This window comes from Phasianus colchicus, chromosome Z (assembly GCF_987193195.1).
Source record: "Phasianus colchicus chromosome Z, bPhaCol1.hap1.1, whole genome shotgun sequence".
Lineage (NCBI taxonomy): Eukaryota > Metazoa > Chordata > Aves > Galliformes > Phasianidae > Phasianus > Phasianus colchicus.
In genome coordinates, this window is record NC_143476.1 from 56033465 (window position 1) to 56054602 (window position 21138).

The 21138-nt window shown below is 36.0% G+C and overlaps 1 protein-coding gene across 1 annotated transcript in view; it reads right to left on the reverse strand.

The window, feature by feature from the left end:
- Positions 1 to 6214: 6214 nt before the first annotated feature.
- TMC1 (transmembrane channel like 1) overlaps positions 6215 to 21138 on the reverse strand; it is a 52204-nt gene continuing 37280 nt past the window's right edge. Inside the window, exons 11-20 of the mRNA XM_031608765.2 lie at positions 20341 to 20535; positions 16276 to 16455; positions 15926 to 16078; positions 14486 to 14614; positions 13541 to 13608; positions 11110 to 11349; positions 9695 to 9820; positions 7979 to 8057; positions 7748 to 7883; positions 6215 to 6712 (exon numbers count right to left, since the gene is read on the reverse strand). Of these exons, the coding sequence (XP_031464625.2) occupies positions 6444 to 6712; positions 7748 to 7883; positions 7979 to 8057; positions 9695 to 9820; positions 11110 to 11349; positions 13541 to 13608; positions 14486 to 14614; positions 15926 to 16078; positions 16276 to 16455; positions 20341 to 20535 (1575 nt within the window). The 3' untranslated portion in view covers positions 6215 to 6443. The remainder of the gene's footprint in view (positions 6713 to 7747; positions 7884 to 7978; positions 8058 to 9694; positions 9821 to 11109; positions 11350 to 13540; positions 13609 to 14485; positions 14615 to 15925; positions 16079 to 16275; positions 16456 to 20340; positions 20536 to 21138) is intronic.

Sequence of the window (21138 nt, forward strand, 5' to 3'; positions counted from 1 at the left end):
GATCATTTAAGAAATTGTATAGTCTTTTTGTACTACCTGTCTGCAAGCAAAAACAAGACTTCCAAAGTGTTTTAAAAATTTTCCTGAATGTTTTGAGTATGATTCCTTTGAACAAATGTAGCATGCAGATTTTCTAAACACATAATTTACTGAACGTATCTGAATTCTGTGGAACACTTGTTCAGTGATTTTTTTTAAAAAAAAAAAAAGAAATGAATGTTTTTCACAAAAAGAGAACACTGAAAATATATTTGCTTCATCCACTTGGCAAAAAGGAAGGCAAAAGGAAAGGTAAGGATTTTGAAATACCTCATTTACTTTTAGTTGATAGGAAAATAATCTCTTGCTGATTATGACAAAACTACTCTTTGTATTCTAAGAGAATAAGCACTGAAGTGCTAAGTTTTATAAAGCAGATATTTGAGGCCTGTATTTAGCAGTGTTTCTCAGGGGTCAGTGCTGGGTCTGGTCTTGTTCAACATCTTCATCAGTGACCTTGATGTCCATCCTCAACAAGCTGATGATATGTAAGACATTATTCTTTTACATCATTGCTCAAAGCTTGCTGGGGACACAGATGAACAAGTCCAAGCAAGTCCTGAGCAAGGGCTGCGAAATCCTTTGTTTGAGGGGCACAGATGGACTAGGCCAGAGGCAACCAGTCTTTTGTGTGGGCTTATCTCAAGGAAGATGGCCATTTCAGGGGATGCTGCACTTGACTCTTACCCAAACGCCCACGCTGGCAGAAGAAGGATAAAAAGGAGACTTAGAACCATGAGGTTAGGTTTTCTGGCAACAGATTCCTCATGAAAAAGAAGAGGTTTCTGACATGAGAAGCCTCACAACCTGCCCCTCTCCCTCCTGGACTTACTCTGCGCTCTACTAGCATTCTGAAGAAGAACAAAGGTGTCTGCCATCATATTCCTCACTACGGAATTCCTGCATGCTGACGGACTGTCCTGGGCCTGCTACCTGAGTCCTGCTGCTTCCTCCTGGACTGGGTCTGCAACTTCTTCCTGCTACCTGCTTGCTGCCCAAGCCCAGCCACGCTGCTGCTGCTCTCCCCCTGACTTTTGCCTCAGATCTTCGAAACAGCATGCAATGGGACTGCTGCTGGATTCTGGTGATTATCCCCACTTCACGCAATCCTTGCTTCTTTCCTATCTTTTCTATTGAGCTCCTTCCCTCCTCCATCTCCCTGATTTATTTATAATAAACTGGTTGGACCAACATTTGAACCATTGTTTCTTAATCTCACACCAGGTATGTTATATTAAAAGAACCTCCTCTCCCTTCTATAAATTGGAGCAAGACATGATACAAAGCTGAAAGGAATGGCTAACAAATCAGAAGGCTGTGTTGCCATTCAGTGAGTTCTGAATAGGCTGGAGGGTTGGACAAAGAGGAACCAGATGAGGCTTAATAAGAGCAAGTGTAGTGTTTTGCACCTGGGGAAGAATAACTGCATGCACCAATGCAGGTTGATGGATGACCTACTGGAGAGGAGTGCAGAGGTAGACCTAGGGGTCCTGGTAGACAACGGATTGGTCATGAGCCAGTGGTTGCCAAGAAGGTCAAGGGATGCATTAAAAGGAGTCTGGCCAACAGGTCAAGGGAAGAGATCCTCCCCCTCTACTCTGCCCTCACCATGCCTCACCTGGAGTATTGTTTCCAGTGCTGGGCTCTCCACTATGAAAAAGACAGGGATCTCCTGGAAAGAGTCCAGTGAAAAGCCACAAAGGTGATCAAGGGACTGGAGCATCTCCCTTCTGGGGAGGAAAGGCTGAGCGACCTGTATCTGTTCACCCTTGAGATAAGAAAACTGAGAAGGTGGTTGTAAATATCTAAGGTGCAGGAGACAAAGACATAGTCAGACTCTTTTCATCATTGTGTGGCAACAGGACAAGGGGAAACAGCCACAAACTGAAGCATAGGAAGTGCACAAATGTGATGAGATCATCTTCACAGAGAGTGTGATGGAGCACTGGAACAGGCTGTCCGGAGAGGTTGTGAATTCTCCTTCTCTGGAAATGTTCAAGACCCTGCCTACCTATGCAGCCTGCTGTAGGAAGCCTGCTTTGCAGGGGAGTTGGACTCAATAATCTCTAGAGGTCCCTTCCAATCCCTACAATTCCATGATTCTGTGATATTAGCTTGATAGCATCCCAGCAGTGGGTTATGCTGTTTTGTTGCAGATTTAACCCCCATGCCTTGAGAATCTCTGAAAGGACTTTAAATGCATTTCCTTAAACTTACTAAATTTTCCCTTTTTCGTTAACATTTTCTTCTTTCTTCTTTTAAAGAGTTTATCTAGTCAAGATTTATCTGGATCTTTAAAAAGGCTTTATCTAGTAAAAAAAACAAAACAAAACAAAACAGAGACTCATTCCTTATTTGAGATTTAAAATACAGTTTGGTGTTTTGTTACACATCCTACTCTCTTTTGGTTAAGTCATTGCATAAGAATAGCTTTATGTTTGCAGAGATGATCACTTTTAATGAGCACAGATGCAATTTTGTAGTGAGAAAAATAAAAATTTGATTAACAGCTTTAGTGAAGAGAGTTTACATTGCAAACTGTTTGGTCTAAGATTTAGTAATTTAAATTTGTCCAATTAAAATATTTTGATTCCTGTTCTAGTGATATGAGATAATGGCTTATAGCAATTATTGACTACAGATTACATATTGGATTATTTTTTTCTAATCTAATTCCAGGCAAGAGAGGGAGAGAATGCTATGGTTACTCACAATGATTTTAAATGTTGAAGTATTTAAAGCTCTGCCTGCAGCCATGAAGAGCTGGAAAGGGGCAGACAAAAAAAGACAAAAGATAAATGATAAATAGAATTTATTGCAAATATCATTAGTTACTGCATGATGTAAATGTACACATAATAATAAAGACCTTAGAGTCTTTTATTTATTAAAATTAACCACAAGGTTTGGAAATTCTTCTTGCCTGTGGAACTTCCAAATAAAATAGCCAATATTTTTTTTAGTGTGCGTACTTGTGATATTACCCACATAAAGACGTGAAATATCTTCCAACAGCCAAGAACAACAAAAAAGTTTCAAATAAACTGTTATGTTCAATGTACAATTTCTTTTTTGCTGTTGTTGTTGCTAACATTTCAGAAGATGTGACTCACAGCTTTCTGTGACTATGCATTGCAGCTGCAATATTCTCTTTCAAAGGAAAAAAAAATCTAATGCTAAACACGATAAATTGTTCAGATCTCTGAATAATTTCAAGACAGAGATGTTCAGATGCTCCCTGGGCATTTAGGGATCTGATATTTATTTTTTCTGTGAATTACTACTGTTAAAGCCAGACATCTTTTGGTTCTTTACATGAACTTAAAATCTTCTAATAATGTAAATACAAATAAATACTCAACAGTGAATGCTTTTACTCAAATATGATACAAGTTGCCATCAGAATCTGTAATCTATGGTACAGTCTTATCACTCAACCTTTAGGCAATAAGAAAAAAATTTTTTGTCATACAAAAAATATCTTTTTCATAGTTTTGCTAACAAAGATGCATGATTTTCCTGTGTAACGCTGCGATTTAGGGAGATGTCTCTCCTATTTTAATTTACAATCATTATCCCTTGTTCCATTATTATTAGAGCATGTAATAAGTTGGTCTCCATCTTGTTTATAAGTTCCCCTTAGATACTGAAAGGCTGCAACAGAGCCTTCCAGAAACTTTATCATCTCCAAGCTGAACATGCTCAGCTTTAAAAAAAAAAAGTGGAGGTAAAGTAATTGAATCAAAGACTCAAAATATAAAAGGGCTGGAGAAAGGATTTACAGAAAGGAAATGAACTTTAAAACACTTTCAGGTTACTTTCAACAAGTAACCAACATCTTTTCCTAAATGTGGATTTAATATTGAACATTGAAAGGTATAATATCAGATCTTGTCTGTTAAATCCATGTTATTTTATTAATAAGATGTCAATCAACTAAACAGAACTAAGCTAGAAAGCACTGAAAGCAAAGCTTCATAAAACGGTGACTAAAGGTCTTCACTTAGGTACATTAAGGAATAAGAATAAATATTTTATTTACAGTCACTGCACCTTGATGCTGATCACAGAACATAAGAAACATCCATCCTTGTTATTGTTATTCATGTTAGCTATTACAAGATCACTGCCTTTTCAGAGAAGACATTTGTTGTTGAAAATATTATTGAAAAATATGTATCACTGTAACAGAATAATTTTAGCATGCGGACTCTCTCTTTCCCATTCATGATGCAAAACAATTCTGCAGACTTAAAGACTAAGCAAAAGACACACAGAAATTTTTCACTCCTGAAGGAACTAGATATCCTTATTAAGGCCTCTATGTTTCATGGAACCAGTCTGCTTCATAACCAGTTTGTTACTCTCACTTATTTTAGCAACCTTGAAAAACTATTCTTTTCTCCTTTGTATGAATCATCATGTCACAAAGAATATTTAAAATTAGTTTCTTCACCTTTTCTAAAACAAGGATGTAATGCATGGCCTTGCTTGCAGGTAGCATCTTCTTTTTTCTAGGGAAAATTCAGTGTTTTCTTATATGAATGTCTGTGGCAGGTGTAAAATTCTCAAATCAATACTTCATGACAAGCATTTCCTTGTTTTTTGTAAAGCTTGTTCTAAATCTATGGATGAGGCAAAACCCTAGAGTACTGAGGCTTACTTTTAGCTTACAATCTAGTGTATTTCTGGACTGAAGTGTGTTCACATTTAATATTTGAATATTTCACATTTTTAAATTTCTATACTTTCTGAAAATAGATTAAAAATCTATTAGATTTAATCTATTATAAATAGATTAAAAATCTGTACTTTATGTATTTTAAATTACAAGAATCATTGTATCCCAGATGCATACCTTGGGATCCACTCTTAATCCATTTGTCCACTCAGTTAGTAGCAATGCCATTCCAGTTTGTCTTCTAGGAAAGACCTCCCCATGTGCTTATTGCAATGCAGTTATCTCTTGATTCAATTAGCACTGTTTAGTGTTTGTACACAGAGAGCTATGCTGATGCTGGCGAAAGATTTTATTGATCTAATGTCCTATCACTATCTGATAACAAATGCTTACAGAATCAGTACAAGAATTAAGTATGAAATGAACTTTTCTTTAGTTTATCCCTCTAGCATGTGGCAATTGATTTATAGACTGTATTTGGCAGTCTATATTTAAAAATGTGAAATATGCAGACCCTATAGTTCCACAATCTGATTAAATGGACTTTATTTTGTGTGTGTGTATGGTACCACAGACTTGTGGTATACTGATAAACTTATTTCTATGGTACAAAATGGACCCATTTTATACAGAAAATCCCCAGTAGAATTGCATTTATTTTTCAGAAGACAGTCTATTGACTGTAGAGTTGTTATTTATCTTCTGAGTATTAAAAGAAGTATCAAAGCCCAAAGTATGGACAGCTTAATAAAATCAGAACATAAAAATATGACTGTCTCATTGGAACAAGTAACAAAAGTTTACAAATGAACATGCATTTATCCTGTGTTTCTACTATCCTGTCATACTAAGGATCTGTTCCAGCCTGGACTCTCTAGATGTCAATACAAATTTACACCAATAAATTCACTGATCAGATCAATAGCATATATTCTTATACAGTAATAAAATCCTGGTGAGTATCTGGGGAAAAATATGGAGTAACAGTCTTCCCTATATTCCTCAAATTCATATTTGCATATGTATGCATAGGAAATATTTCTTCACCACTTTATTATTTTAATTCATATTTAGTCTTTCAGAATACGATAAAACTCACTATTGCTGTATTAGCCAGAAGTGGTTCTGCAATAGGAGTTAAATTTTCTTCATAGCAAAATATTGCTTTTCTTTTACCTCTAGAATAATTTCCCAAAGTCTTTAGAGATAATAACTCAACTTCTGAAACGATCAGAGTTTCATCATGCAAAATCAGAACTCTTTGAGTAAGCATAACTCAGTTGCAGAGGTCAAGCCATATGCAGTTTTTAAATATAGCTGACTCCAATTTATTAAGAAGTTATGTTTTCAGCAAACATGTTTGAGGAAAAGAAAAAGGTATTAGAGGTACTTTTGCAAGCTTTTAAGAAAACAACCAACAAAATACAAAATATTTTTTATTTTCCTAATAACATTTTCCAATATATATCTTAAGTTTCATGACATTTTGACACAGCTAACACATTTTTTGCAATATCTTTAAAAGCAAATAGACAGATGCATTTTTTTTCTGCTGGAAAGTTCCATCCCACAAAAACTGAAGCACATGAATTTGCAGATGAAGATTTATAATAAACAGAGCAGAGTCCTGCACTTCAAGGAGTTTTTTTGTGAGTCAAGACCACTCCTTTCTCCTTCGGTGTCCTGCATCTTATAACGTAGCAGAAAAGGACAGACAGCTTCCTTATCTGTAGTGGGGAGGGCCTCTGGGCATTCCTGGCTGTATTCCTGGAAAGCGTGGGTGCCCAGGTGGATAGCCTGGTGCTGCATATCCTCGTGGCCCCGGTGGCCGAGTCACAGCAATGGGTGGGGGAGGAAGGTTTCCTCCTCTGCCCTGTGGTGGATAGTGGCCATTCGGGGCAGCGCCTGGATGCTGTGGTGCCTGAGAGGAACTTGCTTCCTGTGGCTGACCTGTTGTTTTTGCTTCATTGCTACTCTGTTCTTTCTTGTTATCTGAAATGTGTTAGGAGAACAGAGTTAAGGAATGAAAATATAGAGCAGAAAACCTCTCTGAGGGAAAATCTGCAGCACATTATCTATTCCAGAACATGATGGAAAGTCTAGGGCCTAAAGCACCAACAGCTGTGTGAGCTATGAGTAGATCTGCTCTGCCTTGTGGCCAGGCTTCAGGATGAAGTATATAGATTAAAAGGTGTCATGGGGTACAAACAGAAGGAACAGGGAAACCACAATTCACCCTTGCACAGATAGGTTATTTGAAGGAAAAACACAAAACCCAAGGCAGCCTGTATCACATCAGGCTGTGGAAAAGAAAATTGAAAGGCTGGAGGCAAGAATTCAAATGAAAGGAGAGGATGGAAGCAAATCTGCACTCAAAGTTGCAAATTAAAACCCTCCTTGCCTGCTCCACCCCATGGGTGCCTCTTTACAACAGGTCTAAGGTACTTGATGTGCTTGATATATAATGTTCAATTTATTTCAAGAATCTAAGGAATAGAATGTGAAGGGCTGTCTCTAAAGAATAGTCACGAGCAAGTTAAAAGCTATGGGTGATGAAGACTGATGCAGCAAAGGGAGCCTTGCGATCGATGTCTACTACAGGCCACCCAACCAAGCAGAGCCTGTTGATGAGGTCTTCTACCTCCAGCTACAGCAGGCATTGTGATCACAAGCTCTTGTCCTCCTGGAGGACTTTAACTAACCCAAATATGGAAAAGTAGCATGGTGAGCTGTAGGCAATCCAGGAGTCTCCTGGAATGCATTGAGGATAACTTCTTAAGTCAAGTAATTGAACCAGAGGTAATGCAATGCTGCACCTGTTGTTCACCAGTGCAAATGAACTGATTGGTGACATCAGGATTGGAGGTTGCTTGAGCTGTAGTGTACAGCCTATGGCTGAGTTCATGCTCTGGATGGACATGAGACAGGAAAAGAGTAGAAACAGGACAGCCTGTACCTCAACCAGAAGAAGGCTATGATCCACTGTGCAAGTATTCCTCATCTTGAGAAATTCGAATCTGTATTTACCTTGATTTGCAGTAGATTCATCTTGCTTGCCTCCTTTTTGCTTTGACTGTGGTGGCTCTGTCTCAAATGGATTTTCCTCTTGTTCATTTGATTTTTGCGCCTTTTGTTTATTTCTTCTTTTATTTTCTTCTGCTTGCTAATGATGGAGAGATAGACAGGGCATCTTTCAGTAACCTGAATGTATTCTCTAACAATTGTAATAAACAGAAATAACAATTCCCCATTCCTTACACTTTGTAGTTTCTTTTTAAGTTCCAGGTTAGCTTCCTTGTAAGACTTGGATGTAGCATTGAGATAATAAATACTCAGGCTAAATTTAAAGAAAAAGAATATATCTTGTTAGATAATAGTTTAAATGCAAAGATTCTTGCAAAATTCCTATAGCAATAACTATAATTGTGCTAATACCAAAACTGTATTTTTCCTCATTTATTAGGCCTAATCAGAAGAGATATTTTGACAGTGAACAATGAAATATGAAGAAGGCATACTTATCTCAAGGGAAATAATAATAATAATATTTTAAAAAACAGAAATAAATATGGCAGCTAAGGAAAATTCTGCATCAAGCTATGCCTCACTATGAGGCATGTTCCAGAGACTAAAGTTAAATAAGTTATTCAATAAAATTTAATTACCTTATATCACATACTCTAAAAGTGAATAAACCATATTTAGAAGAGCTTTAAAACTAATACAACAGACAAGCTCAAGTGCTGGTAGAAAAATAGCCAAAATCATACATTTTATTTTTTTCTCTAAATCACAATCCTATTCTATTAAACAATATCACTGCATAGTGACTTTTCACTTTTTAATGAATTGTATTTCTTTCATAATAACTCTGTGAGATGATTATTATTTTTTACTATCTTAATTAGTGGAATTCTGATACGAAATCTTTTACTGAAGTAAGCAGTAAATAATCTTCATATCCCATTTTCACTGCTTTTCCTCTTTAATCACTTCCCTTCTCCCCCCCAACCCCCTAAATTTTATTTTTATTTTTGCCTTGGCCCACAGCAAGATAGGAATTGTGCTCAGAATAATTCATTGGGAACAAACTGTATAGTTCAGAGGACAATTTAGGCTCTTTGCTTTTCTAGCTAAGAGTAAAACAGGATGAAATACTAAGTGAACCTTCCTAAACTTTCATCTCAGAGTCTCATTTGTTTCATGTAAAAGCCTTCTGCAATTTTTGTTCCATTCTGTAGTGTTCTCTGTGTTTCTGGCAGTTCCACAGTGTAGGGTCAAGCCCCTTTCCATTTCTACCTCAATAAAATCTTTGAGAAACACTATTCAGGTTCATTATTCTTTATCTGCTACAGACCTATTAAAAATCCATAACAAGAAATTGAACATAAGAGAATTTTAGAAATCTACTTGGGACTGGAACATCTCCATAGTATATCTCCCTAACTCTCTCTCTCCCTTCAATTCCATCTCAAAGGGTACAATTTTTATCAAGGAAGGGCTCTGGCACTCAAGATCAGACACACTGAATGTTAATGAGAAATAGTTCAGCTTCTTGGTAGCCATCATTCTAATAACTTTGTACTGAACTTGTTAAGGATTTATGAGATGTAGTTCTACCTCTTGGACAAGCTGATCAAGGTCACAGCACTTCAAATCCCATAACCCTTTGTATTTTGATTAGGGTTTCTCCATTATACTAGCAAAAGCAAAAGCAAAAAATAAAAAAATAAAAAAAAAGGTAAAAAGTAAAAAAGAAAAAAAAAAAAAAAGAAAGCTGCGGAACAAAAAAAAAGAGAACATTGTCTGTGGAAAAGTACATTAATTATGACCAAATAGAAGACTTGAATTCTTCATCACAGGAGAATCAGTACTCTAATTATGTACTTAAGCAATAAAAACTCAGACTAAAAGAAAATGAACAGACTTTTCATTAAGTATTAAGCAAGATGTCAGTTAATATTCTATACGTACACCATCAGTAATATAAAAGGTAGGATGAGTCCAGGGTTAGAGGCATAACCAAATACCTTCCCAAACCAAGAAGGGAAGTCATGCTCCAGAGTTTCTGATATGACTTCAAACATTCTTGTTTTCCCACTATTAAACAGAAAATGTGAAAATATGTGAAAAATGAAAATATTTTGGCAATGTTAATACAGTAGCAAGCACATATAAATTAAACATATCACACCAAATCTGGGTAAAAGGCCAAAAAAACCCTGCATTTTGGCATTATTTAAAACTTAAAATTCTGTAAGCATCTTTCACACTAGAACCCATAATAGTCTTCTCCGTAACTTTGCCATATAATGCGGTTAATGTAGCAGGTCCGTATTTTCCAGGGTTTTCTCTCATACACTTCATGGGTATAATACTGTTTAGCTTCCAGCTGGCAGGCATCTCTCCAGTCTTCCAAGACCATTGCTAAATCGTTGATAAAAAAAACCATTAACTGCTTCAGTACTTGGATGAATCCTGTCAGGCTCTACACTGTGACTCAAATAGTAAGAAACCTTACTTTGCACCACTTGCTTTGTTATCATCACTTCTGTAAAATCTAAGCAACATTATGTCTCAGTAAACTTTTAGAATGTCATGCTATTATCCCTTTAGGTCACTGTGACAAATGCAAGTGGCTAGATGAATATACCAAAATAAACCAAAATCAGAATTTCACATATTGACGGTTGTGTGCTCATTAAAATCATATGTCATGCTAACTACCAATTAAAGATGCTGAAAATGGTCTTGAACTTTCCAATTGAAAGTATGGCTATATTTAAACTAGCTTGAATAGAAAGCACACATTTGCACTCATGCGGCATGCCTAAGTATTTAGAGAAGACTAGTGAATACAGAGGTCCTGAGAACTCGAGGAGCATATTCAGGATCCCAGTGGAAATAAAAGAGCATGAAATATAGTGTCAGCTAGAGGTGTCATAGCAGTCAAAGACTGTACCACTACTTTGAGCTCAAGCACACCAGTATACATTCTATCATGCCACTATTACAGTGATACATAGACATTTACTGAAAATCACCACCCTCAAGCCAGAAGACCACAGTGGCATAACTGTCCCCCGCTCTACTCCTCAAGAATAATTTCTGGCTTAATTAGAGCAAGAACAACAAATATTTACGCTACAGCTAACTAAAAGAAAAGATTTTCTGATCTACTCTCAAAAAAAAAAAATATTTTAAATCATTAATCAGTTTTTTTGGATTCCAGCTTCAATAATTATTATAGTAAGAAATGTCACACAATAAAAGTTCAGCAAATCAGGTGCTAACACTTATTAAGGAAGCTTATTTTCATTACTGGATCATTCACTGATGAGGCAGTACATCATATCATTAGCAAAAGATGTACATAAAATGCAAAAGACCTGAAAGGGCCACAGTCAAAAGATGGTGGAATGGAGACAATGGTGTACACAGCAGGCAGTGTAGAAAGAAAGAGAATGAAAAGCAACATGGCCATGTAGAAGTTGTTTGATCTGGAGGCTTTGAAGACTCTCTCCTGGGGAACATTGCAGCACATCACTGCCCAGCATTGCAGGTACATTGAAGTATGAAGTCGGAACACATTGATTGCTGGGAGACATGGAGCATAAAAAGATCCCATCCTAGAAAGAAAAGCAAAAAAAACACAATCTCACAACATTTTCTGGTAGAACTTCTGCCAGGATATACTGCCTGTTCTCTACTTCATTCTGCTTTGTATTCATGTACACTGCACATTATTTCATAAAACTTGTTGACACTTTTTTTTTTTAATGGTCTTGTCTCTCCTTGCTTTAAGAAATACTGGAGGCACACGGACAGAATTCTCCATATGTAGTTTTTGTTTCAAAATTCCAAAATCATCTTTCTCTGCAAATGAGATCACTTAATGAAACGTTACTCATTCTTACCTGGTACGGTTAGCTTAGGTAGTATTAGGTTAGTCTAGGTTGTATTATATAAACATGGACAGCACAAAAGCCAAGTATTACCATAATAATCTAGTTTATTATATTTCTTAATATTCTAGCACCATTTTAGGAAAGAATTATTGTTGCTACATTGACTACGTCCGGAGTACAGAGACGTCATTTCAAAGTACATGATATTAACATTTCCCTCTTCTTTTCATGTATATTCAGTGAAAAGGAAAGATAAAGGCTTTTCAGATATCATTGAAGACAGAGAGCACCTCATGGCCCTACCCTTTACCCACATGGAAGTCTGTTGCAATATACTCTTCAATTTCAAGAAGATTCTCAGTAATCTATATTTTTAGTAATGTATATTTTAGTTTTTAGGTATAACACTTTTAACAGGTAGACAAAAATTTGCCAATAGCTTTTTGATACAGAGAAGACTTGCAAATGATTCGTATCCCAATCATTTTGTAAATACACAGGGAAAGAGAATAAAGGAGCTTTTCATGGTCTATCTCATCTACAGAAATAATACACACATACATGTCTCATCCCTTCTATTTAAGTGGCAGTTATAACTGCACCTGAGGCTCTTTTTATTATGTTTCATATGAGCATAAATTTGTAAAAACTGAATTTGTGACACCAAAACAAAACAGAAATGAATGTATCCTATGTACATATTAATGGTAAATATGATTTTGGCAGTGAAGGTTCATTACTGTTTGTTCAATTTTTTTTGCCATTTTGATGTGTTCAATTCATCAGCCTGTAAGAAGCAGTTAGCAGGAAGAAAGATTCTATATCAAAATGACATCGGAAACACACAAGTCACAGATTCTGTGAAGCCCTCATTCTACTGAGAGTAAAGACAGAGCCATTGTAATGGTATGTGAAGTGTCCAGCTCAGCCCAGAGAGCTGCCTTCAGCTGCAAACCTGTACTCAGCCCTTCCTCTGCCACCACATCCATGCTGGGACCTGGCCTGAATCCAGGGACCACGTGAACCACCAAGGATGTATTCAAGTTGCTCAAGAGGGACAAGCTTCTGTGGCTGGACACTGGGATGAGGAGCCTGAGCAGGAGAGGTGCAGTGGGAGTGCATGGTGCCAGCGAAAACTCACTTCCCCAGATGCTGGAAACTGAGCACTCTCCTCATTTCTAGCAGTGCCCAAGGCAGGACTATGCCTGTGCATGCACAGGAAGGAGGGTATGTACAGCTCTGTTCATGCTGCACAGGCAAAAAATAAATAAATAAAACAACATCCTGGGAATTATAGATGTGAGAATTTTTACTCAAGCAAAAACTGTAATTCACAGAGTACTGTTAAAGGCAAAAAGCTAGGCTCTAGCAAGAATAGAGAAGTCAGCGATGCTTGAGGAGGGCAGTTCTGAAGAAGGCACAGCATCTAATATGAGGATAGATGTTCTTTACCCCTGAGCTACACTCCAAGAATGGGATGAAATTTAGATCTTTCCTCCTTGAGGGCTACTCACTACCACTGTAGCAGAAACATTTGATGCACACTCACGTTCATACAGGACATATTTAAGGCACTTTTGCACATTATGCATTGGAACAAACTAGAAGATATTTCCATTTCAAAGCATTCAAATGACTGGAAAACAATCAACAGTAAGACAGGATTTCACCCAGCCTTTTACTGCAAAACTCTACAAAAGTCTGATGCATCTAGTCCCAGAATATCAGCACAGAACTAGTTTAGAAATACTCCCACTTATTTCCCTGTACTGGAGTACTGCATTACACTGGCATCAAATGAAATCAGTGAGACAAGATTGGCATTTCACAGATTCTGTTAAGTCCTGCAGTACTCAGTGAGTGCTGATGCACAGAGGTACATTACAGGCATAGCACACATTGCCACACTTACCAGATCATGCCTTGATTAAATATCAGTCCAAGCACATTCCCACTTATATCAAATTCTGAATATGATGGCTGAAAGAAATAACACAAATGTTTTCATTAAATTTGCTCAGAAGTTTCTGAGATGATTTATCTAGATTAAAACTGTCACTTCCAACAGCAGTGCAATACTTGCACTGTGTTGTAAAGATGTTCATTGCATATTATCAGTGAATAATGAGACAAATGAGGATGGCTGAAGGCCAACAGACAGACTTTAATACCGGTTGCAGAATTTTATTGATGATTGCTTTTGGCTCTTTGCTTAGAAGAAGATGCTAGTGGAAAATTAGATCTCTGGGTACTGGATAAATTTTAAAACAATAATACATATTTTATCCACTGGAGTGGACTCAAGATTTGGTGGTCCGCTCTCCCTCCCTCCTCTCCCCGCTCCCCCCCAAAAAAGGGGGCTGTTAAAATTTAATTCCTTTTCAAATTATAGAACTATGTTTATATTTTAAATTTAGAAATTGCACTGTTGAAGAATTAATTAATTAATTAAGTGCCTAGTGTTAGATTTTAATACGCATAGCAATTCTAGGAATATAGGGTACTTCACAGAAATAGTGTGAATATTCACATGTTAAAATGTATCAAATCTATGTGTTTTAGCACCTGGGGTGCATACTAGGAGCAGTGATCCACCATGTACCCAGTACAGCAGAAATGTAATGCTGGCTTCCTAACTAGTCATTCATGTTAGCAAGTGTCATTCACAGATTCCAGTGACATTTCCATGTCTTCACTCACTCTGTTAACCAGTCTCTCTTTAATTCATGAACATTTTCAAGCTGCAAGCACTGAGTACACTGAATATGAGCAACAAATTAAGTACACACTTATCAGTATGTACGCATGTGAGTGATGATCTGACAAAGACAGTTAAAATAGCAAATCAGATACTTACAAATCCATATTCCAAGTCCCAGCACCAGCAGTAATTGAAAAACCTAACAAAGACAGCTCTCAAGAAATCACCAATTAGAATTGTGATATATGTTGTCATTGTGTCAGAGACTGTCAGCCGTACAAATTCCTGTCAAAGCAATATTTTCTTTTAAGAATACATGTATGCAACAATAGTTACAATAATAATAAAACACCAAACTAGTGTGTAACTGAATATGCTTCCTCTGCTCAATTTGGCAAAGACTCTCTTCTCCCAGTCCAACAACTGAGAAATCTAGGAGAAAGACTGCCCTACATTTGTTACAGATATCCTCTGCTTCTTCTTATGCTCATAACAAATGACATTTCCCAGAGCATGATTAGTCTGAAAGATGTTTTCAGACAATACTGCTTCTATATAAGAACTCTAAAACCCCTTCTGATTACTATAACTTTGGGGAGATTCAAAAAAAAAAAAGAAGAAAACCCTGCAATACTTATTCCTCTTATTTTATTTCAGTAAGTTCCACTAAACTCTACTGTATCAGGGCTTACCCTAATTGCCCAAAAAACTACTATTATTCTCTCTGATCTCAAAAGACATAGCAAATCAACACAGTAATGAAACCTGGGTGTTCTTAGCTAATCATTCCACATCAGTGAAAAGAGTTCAGTGTTTGTTTTCTTCCCGCCTTTCTGCTCCCTGCTGCCACTCAAGAGTGTACATTGTAAGTGAGGAGACTGCCACAATGAGGGAGCAATAGCAGAAGTTGTGATTCAGTGGTGAATTCAGTCTCATGGCCAGGGAAAAAAAAAAAAAATAGAAAGATGATCAATCGGAGAAAAGAAAGATGTTGGGAAATTCTTTGTAAGTATCATATTATATGAATACAAATAATTATGAATCAAATAAAATGAGTAGATTTACTAAACTGATGTTCTTTATTTTACATGATATTACTTGGCTAAAGATAAAAATGCTTTCTCAAATATACACTCCTAACAAGAGCTGATCTCACATATTTCCTTGTTGAGATATTCATCAGTCTGTTCTAAGTGTGTTGTCTTCAGAAACTGATTTGGTTTGATACAAACTTTAATCAGAATTACTACATTAATTAATTGTTACCACTGATCCAACTTTTCATAGTTGCAGGCTTTGCAAGACAGAGATGAGATTAAAAAAAAAAAAAACAAAAGAAGATGAAGAAAAAAAAAGAGAAATCCTTTTCTGCTGTTAACTATGCAGAGGGATCTCCCTACCAGATAAAATTCAAATAAATTAAAATAGCTCTTTCTGAGCTTTGCAGCTTGGGAAAAAATAAGTCTTAAATCTTCATTTCCTCATGTTTTCACAACTGAATTTAACTTGTCAGCAGGAATAAATAGAAGTTTGATATGATTTCTTGTAATAGACTATGTTTTATTTTCAAATATGAACTCAAATTAGTTACATTACCTGGCCTACCATTGTTTCCCAACAGGGTCCTCTGGGAACATCTGCAGGGTCCACCTGTATTGGAGGAGCAGTTGAATTTTCTGGAATAGTGCCATTGTATAGACTGGCTTCCCATATTGTCATGTTATACTTGACTATCTTTTCCTCTTCCAACTAAATATTTAAATTAATGAGGGAAAAAAAAAAAAAAAAAGGAAAAAAAAAAAGATTATGAGGTTATACTACCAACTTTTAATCCTTTCAAATCCAAGACTCCCTCATCTTTCACTGATACATCTGTGACACAGCCATAAACAGATATCTTTGACCTGCTGTATATTAAAAATAGTGAAGAGAAGTAAATAGCTTGCCTTGAGATTGATTTCATCCATTAGGGCAATAATGAAAGTGTAGAGATTGCCAAGAAAAAGAGCAAATATGCGTCCGAGCTGCCATCTTAGAGCTATTCGAGGATGGTAGTTTTCCAGAGAACTGATTACATCAAATAAGGTTGGACAGAACATTCCCAAAAGTGACATGACCATGTTTACCTAGGGAGGTGGGAGAAGAAAAGAGAAAAAGTATTATTATTAATTGTAGCAGTGAGTATATTTTCAGTGCTACTTTTCATTTGGTATTTGGTTGAAATGAGTGAAGAGCAGAATACACACCGAGAGTTGCAAGATGCTTTCACGAAGAACAAAGTGAAAACTTACTTATGATCTACTGTAGACAGATATATGGAGGCTTTTTTTTTTTTTAATTTTATATTTTCCTTCAATCTCAGAAAAAAATCAAGTACTAGATTTTTAGCTACCACCTATATTTTAAGCAAAATTCTATCAGAGAATTTAGCAAAAATTATTAGTTATGTGAAAAATTTCTTTAAAAATACAATGTTAAATTAATGTCTGAGACATCACCCATATACTCACTGAATAAGTAAACAGAAATTAGTCCTGATGCTTTCTGCATATATTTTTTTATGCCTCTAACAAGATTAATTCATCAACATATATGTATGGGAATTGAATAAGTTCACTGAAAGCAAACTGAGAAAAATAAGCTTTAATAGAAAGTTTGAAATTCAGCATAGATTGTGTATGCTACTGACAAGGGAGGCATTCCAAGGATCTAACATTCTTAAGTGACTGATAAAATGTATTGCAAATATGCTTGAGTCTTTTGGTGAAATAACACAAAATCTAATTGACTGTATCAGTCAAAAATGAAAATCAAAGAAGTTTAGAAGTTCATTTTTAAATTTCAATTTCAAATAACATTTCCTTACCAAAATTTCTTCCTTAAGGGACTATAAAAAACCAAGTAACTGAAAACATTATCTCAAGTTAAATCACAAACCTCTGTGGAAAACACAAAGATTCTCGGTATAGATGACTCATATTAAAGGCACTGAGTAAAAATAAATTTATTTAGTCACAAAAAAAAACTTAAATACATAAATGTCTTCCAGTTGCTCTGAAAATAACATCTCTTAAATATCCTGGAATCCACTTTTCTAGAACAATTTAATTTTTAATATGGTCTTACTTTCCTGATACCAAGAGAGATAAGATGTGTTTTTGTTCTCATAAATAAGAACATAATATGGTAACAGAAAAGCACTATTTAACAAATAAATTCACTGTCTTTTTGTATTTTCACACTCTTACAAATGCTAATTTTCTGAACTGGGCTTCTTAATTAAAATAAGTAAATGGTTTGATGTATTTCTTTTGTTGTTTTTGTTGGTTTTTAATGTTCAAGAACAAATTTCTGGATTTTTATATTTCTATTCCATATTCATAGGAAATCATACTCCACACACTTCTTGTAGCACCGCAGAAGAAGATTTTTTGATTACAGTAATCTACTCTTTCATCTGTATTTGGTGCTATTTCTGATACTTGGTTTGGGGTGGTGGTGTTTATTTTATTTATGTTTTTAAAACTAAAATTTCACAAAGTATCTGTTTCTAACACATACACTCTCAATCATCATTAAACAAAAGACTTCATAAACAGTATGAGATGGCTGGAAATGGCAAACCTGCTGGAGACAACTACATCCAACACTGCAAATAATGAATTATTAAGACACAAAATCATCATAACTGGCTGAGTATCTAAGTTATTATTAGACACATAATGCTGTCAATTTTAAATGCTGGAGAGTGGAAATGTAAGCATATCAAGAGATGCCTTTGGTCACACTTGACCTAGCCTAGACCTTGGGCCTAGCCCAGTTGCAAATGAGGAAGAACAAGAAAAATGTCTATGAGTCTCAACTCCAACTGGGACTCCAACTCCAGTTTTCACTTGAAGTATTGCTTTAGTCAGGTTTGCTTTTTTTTTAATCTTTAGTAGCTCCCAGACAATCTGTCTTATCTTAAACAGTCTTCCTTCAGACAAACATAAATTTCAATATTCACAGTATTGGCATCCATCACCCATGCATTCCATTTCTTTTGCTTTTTTTTGAACCTTGCTCCTACTTGACTCATTTGTTATCCCCTACTTCCTTGATTTTGGATGATAGAAGAAAATATGGCCTTCTTCTATGGATAGAAGAAAATATGGATGATGGAAGAAAGTATGGTCTTCAAGTAGTTTTAAATATAGTGTTTGTTAATGTAATTGAAAATTAAGAAGTTTCCTTGTTGCTGTACTGTTGGAAAGGCAGGAACAAATCACTGGTTTTCTTTATCATTCAATATTTTGTATATTTTTATTATGTTCTGCTTTTCTTCTTATTTGTAAGAAGTAAGAATATTATTTCTCATTTTCTTTTTATCTGCATTGTCCCATGCCTTGACTGTGCTCCCCACCTCAAAAACATTTCTAGTTCTGGGACAAAGACATTAAGATAAGAGATGAAACAATGCACAGAAACCTGTAAACCTGAGAAGTGAGAAATGAAATGATTACAGCCAAACATGCAAGTACTCACTGAAAGAAAATATGGAATATTGAGCTTTCAAAATTAAAAAAAAAAAAAAAAAAAAAAAAAAAAAAAACCTAATGGATTCCACATTGCAAAAGTTTAAAAATTCCTAATTTAGTTTCACAGGATGTTATCATTATATTTTTTAGTTACTTATAGAATTTTTCTGAGTAGAAGGAAATATGTCATTCATTGAATTTTATCATTTTAGTTTGATTTCAGAAGGGAATGGGTTTATGTTCTGAACTTCTTGTCAACTTCAAGTTGAAGTGCTGGAGCAGATTTTCTTCCACTGTTTATATCATGGACAGTTCCACTGTGAATGATGTTTTCTGTGATCTGGAAACTGCAAGCTGGATGAGTGAACGGTGAGGTGGATTGAGAACTGGGTGCACTGCAGGACTCAGAGGGCTGTGAGCAATGACACAGTGTCAAGCAGCTGGCTGTGTCCACCAGGGGTCAATACAGGATCCAGTATTGTTTAACTTACTCATTAGAGACTCGGATGTGACATATTTCTTTAAGCAATACAGTTTTGTACATGACTTTTCCAAAAAGGGAAAAATAAAGTAATTTTTTTGTCAACTGATTAAATCCAATTTAAGAAGGCCCATTTTTCTGCATTTTAAAGGCAGATTGCTGAAGTTTGTATGTCAATTTCTGTGTGAAGTTTTGGTGCTCTAAGTTAGAGAATGACTTTCTTCATAACATCATCATCCATTCCCATCTGCTCTGTGAGGCGGGCATTTTTTTGCTTTGCTGTAAATCAGAAATCAATTTCACACTCTCACTCAGAGCTTTAAATAACAAACAGCTAGTTTTACAACATACATAACAATGTGTTTGTTAAGAAAGCAAAGCCTACCCAGGTTTTTATACAGCACAGCTGACTTTAGATGCTTACTGTTCTGTTACAGCAAACACAATCATTTTCACTATTTCTCTAACAAGCAAAGCTCCATTTGCTCTAGATGAAAGCAGATTAAACAGAAGAAAAGAAAGACAGTGGACTCCTAGACTGGCAAGTGAAGCTAGAAGGCATGTTTCGTTACATTGCAGGCTTGTATCTTTGAAGCCTCAGTTAACTTTGGACATGGTCACATACAAGTCACTTTCCTTGTACAAGTCTCAACAGAAAAGCAGCACGAGAGCACACTTCTTGAAGAGATATTGTGAGACCATAGCGTAGCAAGAAAAATAGTTTTAAAAGCCCCTCCAAAAATAAAGGTTAAGTCCATAAAGGAAAACTGAACATGAAGAAGCATTTGAAAGAACAAACCAAAGAGTATTCCTTTCATGAATTGGGAAGCAGAGAGACTAGAAGAGTTCTTTTGTTACAAATTTACCACCCCTTATTACTTACTTATTACAAGTACTTAAGTTCTCAAGGGGAAAAAAAAAAAAGAAAGAAAGAAAAGAAAAAGAAAAAGCAACATGCAGAGTAAAGGAACAGTTTCAAACCACATCTATTTCAGAAATGTGCTAGCACGAACTTCATTTCTTTCCCACCACCCGTAGTTCTCCAGACCTTCCAGGGCAAATTTCTGGGATCTTCTCACAACAAAAAATATGAGGTAGCCACTCCCAGCAAGTGTGCACAGGGCTAAGAAGTTAGCAAGCACCCTCAGGAACCGAGTCAAGTGAATATTTTCCTCCTTTCGGCTCTCCTGCTCCTCCACAATAGCTTCCTGCGCTTGTTAGAAACAAAAGAATATTATCAGTACTTTAATGGTCAAGACTCTACATTGCTTATCCAGTTAGAATTTAGTTAAATAAGCTATGACAAAGCAAATGCACACCTGGGCATCATGTTTTCAGGCAAACACATATTGTATCAGAAAATTCGTTTTGGATCTTTATGGACTCTGGGGTTTGGGATCCCCAGAACCCACTTTGCTTTGATTTAGTGTATCCCCGCTAATTCTCATTACACCTTCACTCATGTTTCAGTATGAAATCAGCACTGTCCGCTTACGAGGTGCTGTGAGATTGAGTCACCAGCAATGCACACATGGTTAGCTGCCAGAAAAGGAACTGTCACACTAAAAAGAAATGCACATTTGTGATAGAACAGCAGTATGAATTGAAAATCAGAAAATGAGGAGGAATGAAAAGGCTGTTTACACTTAGAATTGCAGGAAAACAAACAAACAAACAAACAAACATTACACAGCTTCAGACTGTAATATGAAATGTTTGCCTAGTATATACCGTTGGCCATGACTCTGCTGTAAATGAAATCTCCAACTTCCTGCTTTTGCCAACAGAAAGACTTTTCTCTCTGTAATGTC